Source organism: Myzus persicae, unplaced genomic scaffold (assembly GCF_001856785.1).
Source record: "Myzus persicae strain clone G006 unplaced genomic scaffold, MPER_G0061.0, whole genome shotgun sequence".
NCBI lineage: Eukaryota > Metazoa > Arthropoda > Insecta > Hemiptera > Aphididae > Myzus > Myzus persicae.
In genome coordinates this window covers 521,282-528,902 of record NW_019101080.1, presented here as the reverse complement: position 1 = coordinate 528,902, position 7,621 = coordinate 521,282, and the positions used below count along the sequence as shown (strand labels likewise).

Genomic DNA, 7,621 nt, shown 5'->3' with positions numbered 1-7,621 from the left:
AAAAAAAAGTTTGAAGACTTCTGAAAAAGAACGTATTGGTTATAACTACTGTTTGTATTTTTTATTTCTTGCCTACAAGCCGGATAAAAATATGTGTCCGCAAGCCGAATGCGATTTGATTCGCAACGTGAATACAAACAAATTTTTGGTGCATTATTTATTTCAATATATTATTATTAATTGTTACAAGTTTATTATATTCTGGATATTTTGAAACAATCATAATAATTTCTATTATACTGATGAATGATCGACGCACTTGAACGCAATTATACAAAACAAATAAACAATGCAAGTGCAGAAAAACAGATAGACGTTGAAATTCTAAGAGCCCTTCTAGTAAATCACGTACATTAAATAGATAATGATAAAATTCTGAATAATCTTAATAAAATAATAAATAATAACTCATCGACTTATATCACATTGTGGCTTTGTGCCATCAATATTATGAGTATATAAGATATAACTATGAATTACTATCATTATTATATAATTGTTTTAAAATATTCAGAATGTAATAAATAGGTAATAATATAATTTTTTTTTTGTTGTTTTTGCCATCAGTTTTATATAATTATTAGTAGATATAATAGTACATTTAATACGAAGTACCTATATTATATTGCACAAAAACCTATTTGTTAGTATTGGCGATTCAAATTGCCCAGGTAATGTGCACATTGCCCGTAACACATTATATTTTTATACATTATATAATATAATGCACTCTATCTCTATTCAGTATAAATTCAACACAATATAACAAATAAACAATTCACCATTTGCAGCATAATAGGCAACGGTGCGCGAAGTGGCGTTGTGGCATCGTCGCGAACTCGTCAGTCGTGACGGTTTGATATTACTTACTATTTAATAGTAAATACTATACTTCATCAAAATCTTAAGTATCACTCTAAACAGTTTGGAAAATTCGAAAATAGTATTTCAATAAAAATTATATTGGAATAGATATTTTTGTGTAGCCGAATCCATACTACAAATATTTATTAATTGAATGTAAGTGCCTATTCATGCATGTGCTTCTTTGGTAGATTATTCCGAATTCCGATTTAATAAGCTCGTAGAACCTACACACAGAAATTATTGTATAAAAAGAAAATGTAGCTTATTAGTTTAATGAATTCCATGCAATTATTTTCATTTAAACACATTGATGAATTTTCAAAACTGTTTAGTGTCATACTGTCATAGACCACATTATATTATTTAATAAAGTAGAGACCCAAAATCGATGATCGACCATTAACATGTACTATATTTTAAAAAATCAAGTCGATATGGTTGTTATGTTGGTACAACTGCGTGCATAAGAAATTTTAAAGTGTCGCAAAAATAATAAAATACGTAGGTATTTATTATGTGTTTTAAAATTCCATTTTATCGATCCGTAGGTAGGTTAAATGAATAGTAAAAAAAACCATACGACCAGCAGCTATAGCGTCTATATAGGTAGCTACTAGCGCACACATAGGTATGACATATTATCTTACGCGGTACAGGGTCTTCCAAATTGTGTGTGACAAAAATGGTGGGTATTATAATGATGGTTGTTTAGTGATTCCGCAGTTTTTGTCACACAACATTTGGAAGACCCTGCATGGCCGCGTATAGTATTATCTTGGATATAGAAGGAAGTAACGAGGGCTTTATTCGTTATTATACAGGGTGATGTATATAATGTGATATACGACACCCTGTATATAATAATTAATAATTATTAATAATATTACGATACTATTATGATTGCAGACGATCAAAAAATCAAGTTTTTTTTTGGTCGCTACCCAGCATATAATCGTTTGTCCGGGTGGCGCACGTAACACAAACACATCATTATAATACACGACGACCGGCGCAGATAGTATTATTATGGGCGGGTGTGAGTGTTATTGAAAACGTCCGTCGAAAACGACGTTAAAATCGACGCGCCGCGAAAGTTTTCTTCGGTCTCAATATACAACCGTCCGTGTAACGGTACATGCGTATATTATTATATATAGGTACTTACTGAACTATAATAAAGAGTAAAGAACGTCTAACGTTCCAGCAGCCCGAGCGAATGGCTCGGGCTTTCTATATGCGCCAGCATCGGAGATCGCTGGTCCTGCGGAGGTGGTGGAGGTGGCGGTGCAAACCGGTTCGGAGTATAATTGGCCAGCGTACGACACGGCGGCGACCGGTCGAAACGAATTAAAAAACTAACAAAAAAAAAACAAAAAACACGAATCGTATTCCCATAACTTCGACATAACGGTATAATAGCACACTGCCGCGGCCTGCACACCCGACTTTGGCGAGGGGGTGACGGAGGTGTAAATAATATATACATTTTTTTTTAATGCAGTTTACCTACATCGTGGAAATGTCGATAAAATGCGTAGCGGAATTTAACGCCTAACCTAAGACGGAATCGAAAAACGTACTGCAGACGGTTTTTGGCGAGCATTATAATTTATTATTAGTTTATTATACCAATATAATGCACGTCGTGTATAGTAAAAAATAATAATAATAATATATCATGCGGTCGCCGCGATTATGGTAAAAGTGCAGATAAATTAAGACCACTTATAGGTACTTATACTTAATATTGTGCCAAGGGAAGATTTTTTTCGGCGTGCTAAAATCAACTACCACCAAAAGCGAATTTCTGAAAACCGATATCAACAAAACGAATTTATCCATCCCAATTTTATGCCACACCAAGTTTCTGTTTGAACAAAAACGTGAGCATGTACTATTTTACCGCAACATACTGTTCGTGCGTATACTAGAAACAAATATAGGAATGACAGCAAAACTGCTGTCTTATCACCATCAAAATGTCACGGAAACGCACATGGATCAATAATGTTATGTAATTATTAAAACTATAACAATACATGATGAATACCTATATAATAGACTACGACTACGACACTTAATTTGGTCAAAATTATCATAAACAATTTTTTATTTTATAATTATAGGCACCCAATAGAAAATATTTTTAAGCTCCAAAAAATAGATTCACGACAGATATTTATCTACAAATTCTCGAACATCAGTTGGCCCTACCAAAGTTTACATTAATTGCTAGGTATTCCATTTATTTGTACTTTCGCAATTATTATTATTTATTCTCGACCCAGTGAGGTATACCTTTATATTTTATAAAGACGTACTGTCTGTATAATGTATATAATATTCTCAAATTAAACGATCACATCTATTATGTATATACATTATTTACGGTCAATGCATAAATGTGAAACATTAAATTATGATAGGCGTATTTGAATCAGATTGTCTGGCCGCCCACCGCTTCACGCCGTGAAAGACGGATGACGTCATTGACGCATGTATAAATCGTGAGTCAAATCTTATCCGGGAACACTTGAAATTCTCGAAGATCAAATATTGTACGTAGTCACCCAGAAAATGGAACGTTTGGAGTATATAAAGTTCGCAGCGCTTTCAAATTTCGAACTGAATTAGAAAGGTTTTACACTGTAACATAACCTTCGGCATAATATATGCGTGTTAGTTCCTGAATGAAATGGTTGTGGTGGTTACAAATTACAATTGAACCAGTTTGACCGCATACGACAATGTCTTGTTCACAGTGAAATGTCTTTCTTTTCATAAGTTCAACATCCAGTTAAATTAGAATTGAAAATAATATTTAGCAAGCAGTAAGCACCATTAAGCGCTACACCGTTATTTTAATAGAAATAGAATGGCCGAGATTAACAAGACGTTTGTCTGGGATCACAAAAATCAAAATTAGGCAAAATGCCAGAAAAAAACGAAAAGTTCACTATATTTATCCCTAAAATGTAAATTAGCAATGACACCTTACTGAGATATTAGTGTATATAAACATATTATATTAGTATATAATGCGTTTTTGAAGTGCCTATGAATCATTCTTTAAATTGTAATAATATTTTTCATAGCAGACAAATTAAAAATTCTTTTTTAAATGCTTAATCTTTACTGTTTATTATGGGCATACATTACAGATACTTGATCAAATAAGATAAACCATACTTATTATTACTGACAGTTGTAAATTGTTATTTTTAATTGATTTATAATTAATGAATTAAGTATTTTTAATTTAAGATTGTACCAAGTAATATGGTACATAGCAAATACATTCAGTGATTTTTTTTTTTAATTTTTATTGATAGATTGATGGTTAAGAATTTACTCTCAACAATGACATTATAAAAACAGAGGAAATAATTTATAACCTGTTTAAAATTATGAATAAAAATTCTCCAATTCATGAATAATTCTTAAAATTCAAATTTGATTCACGCAACAAAAGATAATACAATATATTTTTAAGAAAAAAAAATTACACAAACCAACATTTAAAAAATCACATTCCTTATAATAATAAAATTAACTAGTATTGTTTATGTGTCCCATTACCTAGTTGATAGCCCTAATACTAAATATATAATAATTAAATATCAAACAATAATAGTTAAAAAGCAATTTTGTGGTTTATAAATAAAATTTATCTAAAAGTATGGTTTACAGAAGAGCCTTAAGATAAATTATACGTTCAGAGAAACGAAATAAAAATGGAATCGAGATATTGTTATGCCACTAGAAAACAAACATGTTACTAGTGGTACAACAGTGACATACAGTAAAAAACTCTTGTTGCGCTCACCAATACAATTTCTTTTCTCGTTTAATAAGATTCTTCATCGCTAGACAGAAGAATCACACGCTTGGAATCTAGCTTACTCTTTACAGCTGGCGTTATTAACTCATCAAACCACTCAGATGGAGCAGGGCGTTTTTCAGCTTTGGTCCAACCATCATCAGACTCAGGAATATAATAATCATCCATTGATGTTCTGGAGTAATCATGATCTTTATTGCGGGCTAAATTATTAAAATCCAAGAGCTCGCCAAGTTCAGCCATAATGGTATCACTTTGTCCATCAGCAGATGATCCATTTGCTACCATATTTAGCATATCCTTCAAATTGGTGGTGCTCAAGGGTGATCCTGACTTTGAGAATAACAAGTTTCTTGATCGACCTAAAAATTGCCAAAAATATGCCGTTTAAACAAAATATTCTAACTTATTACGAAAAACACAAACCTGGAACAGCTGTATTGGATTCCTGACCTTCTATAGACAATACATCTTTTTCGTCAGTTACTGTAGGCCTCAAATTAGGTGCTGCTATTAAAGCTAATGACATCATAAGAACCAACAGACATGTGGCAGGTTGTGCTGTTGTACCACCTGGAGCGATAACATTTTGTAAACGTTTTAAAGCAGCTTTCAATCGTTCATTTTCAGTCTGAAGTGTGTTTACATTTTTAAGAAGCTTGCTATTTTCATCAGAGCATAGTTTAACTCTAAAATATAACATTTATTATATTAAAATGTATTAAATCTATAAATCTAAATCAAATATATTAGCATTCATTATTTCTAACCTTTCTTCAAGACCGTCAACATATTCCTTCTTTCGTTTTCTTGAATCTTGTGCAGATATTTTGTTTCTTATTTTACGGCGAATTCGCTTTAAATCTCTTTCTTCATGTTTTGTTAGTGGATAATGTGATGGCAATTTAATCCCTTCCTTTTCCATTAATTTTCTTTCTTCATCTATAAGTAAAAATAAAATATAAAACAATTAAAAGCTATTATCCACATCTGGCTTAAATTGATTAACTTACTCGATAAATGAAGCCGTGGATACATAGAATCGGACTCATCACTTGTGCAGTCAGACATCACAACTTTGGTCTGTTTTAAAGCAGGCATGGATTTTGAGACCATTGAACCATTATTCCTCACAAATATTCTTCTTCCATTGTTTATGGACTGTAATCGTCTGAATGCATCGGCATTGATTGTTTTACCATTCTGATTAACCACCTACACAATATATTTAAATTATAAATATTCAAATTTGGTTAAAACAAAATAAACCCTTCTCACCTTAATTGTTTTGACATTAGATAAATTTATTGGTATAAAAACAGGTTTTGACAAATTTTTAGAAATAGCAATTGGCCCTTTAGACTGTTTTGGTGATATAACTACTGTGCGAGGTGTAGTTTTCAATAATTGTGGTTGTTGAATAATAGTAGGGTTTTCTTCTAAAATATTATTATCTTTATCATTAGTTTCTTCAATGTTTTCTTGAGTCGTGTCATCATCAATTACTACTTCATCATCAATATCGACTATTTCCTCTTTGACGAAAGAATCATATGTGAACTCCATTTTAGTCACGGCATCATCAGACTTAGAAGATTCTGATATTGGATTGAATGGCATATTATCCACAGATGAAAGTCCTATACATATTTACTTTTATCAGAAGTGTACTATAAGACCAGTGTACCTAATCAATTTTTATTTAAATTTTTGGATCATATTGTGATATAGGTAGTTACTAAAAAAAATATTTATTATTTAATTAATTAATAAGAATAAAAATATTATAAATTTAAAATTATACTAGACCCAGGGAAAAGGCATGAATCTTTTCAATGTCTTACATACCTCAAATAAAAAATCTAATAATGCATTTAGTTTTGCTTATTTAGATAATTAATTTTGGTTACTATGTAGGAATATTGAACTACGAATTTTTGCAATTAATAATTATCTAGGTATTTCTTAAGTATTTATTTTTAAATGTTAAACATATTGTAAAGGTTTAATTTGTGAGAAAAATGACAGTATAAACTTAACATATGGAATTGAAATACAACATATGTTTCATTTGTCTTATGCACATATTACCTTTAAGCAATTCAAATGTGACATACAATCTGTTAATTAATAAACGAAATCTGTGGGTGGTTATAGAAGACCATATTTATCACACAATCATCAAGGCAATGTGGGTAAGCATATTATACGTCGTGATGATTGGACACATAGCAGAGGAAGTGAAAATGATCAGGCAACAGGAAGTGTTTAAGAAGCGTACCGCTGTCAGAGCACGAACTGCTCTCGGCGTTGTCGTAGGACCTCGGCGTGGTGGCCGCGCTCGACATGAAGTCTTCGTTGCTGGACAAGAACTCGAACGGCGCCGAGTCATTTAAGTTTTCCATTTTCAGCAGAGAGTCGAGGAAATTGTCATTGCCTAGGTCCCAGTTCATGGCTCTCTAGGGTTGCGTAAAAATAAAAAAAATCCAAATCAGACTCCAGTCGATTCCAACGTGCGCGATTGCCCATAGGACACCGCCCTCCGACCGTAAACCACTGACACATGGGCGAGGAGTACGGTCGGTCGACGGGTGAGACGCGACGGAATCGTGAAATAAAAAATGTCGGTATGACAGTAGGTAACGACTTACTTCGGCGTCGTCGTCTGCGACCGGCTTGTCGAAGACGTCCAGCGTCGCCGTATCGTTGAGCAGCATATCCACAATGCTCAACGGGCACTTGCCGTCGGCAGACATGGTGGTCGGGTCAAGTTTCGATCGGAACAGATATCGCGGTCGAACCGTAAAGTTCAATCAAACTTGCGGCGGAACGCACTGCACATTTCGGGTAGTAGCCGGACCCGTCACATCACGTTTTATTCTATTAAACGCGAAACTGCAAGCGCCGTACGGT

The 7,621-nt window shown here is 33.0% G+C and overlaps 1 protein-coding gene across 1 annotated transcript; it reads right to left on the bottom strand.

The window, feature by feature from the left end:
* Nucleotides 1-3,980: 3,980 nt before the first annotated feature.
* LOC111027633 (cyclic AMP-responsive element-binding protein 3-like protein 2) lies at nt 3,981-7,464 on the bottom strand. Its single transcript, XM_022306029.1, has 7 exons — nt 7,360-7,464; nt 6,990-7,167; nt 5,987-6,348; nt 5,722-5,923; nt 5,479-5,650; nt 5,135-5,397; nt 3,981-5,070 (listed from the first exon to the last, which is right to left on the bottom strand). Exons 1-7 carry the CDS (start codon nt 7,462-7,464, stop codon nt 4,715-4,717), a joined length of 1,638 nt encoding a protein of 545 aa, XP_022161721.1. The 3' UTR covers nt 3,981-4,714.
* Between the last annotated feature and the right edge of the window lie 157 nt (nt 7,465-7,621).

Bases quoted from the DNA above. Each gene is read 5' to 3' on its own strand.
- LOC111027633 (XM_022306029.1), bottom strand. From the start codon at position 7,464: ATGTCTGCCGACGGCAAGTGCCCGTTGAGCATTGTGGATATGCTGCTC. The intron at 5,924-5,986 runs GTGAGAAGGGTT...TATATTGTGTAG, and splicing joins CTAATGTCAAAACAATTAAG to GTGGTTAATCAGAATGGTAA. The intron at 5,398-5,478 runs GTTAGAAATAAT...GTTATATTTTAG, and splicing joins GTTGACGGTCTTGAAGAAAG to AGTTAAACTATGCTCTGATG.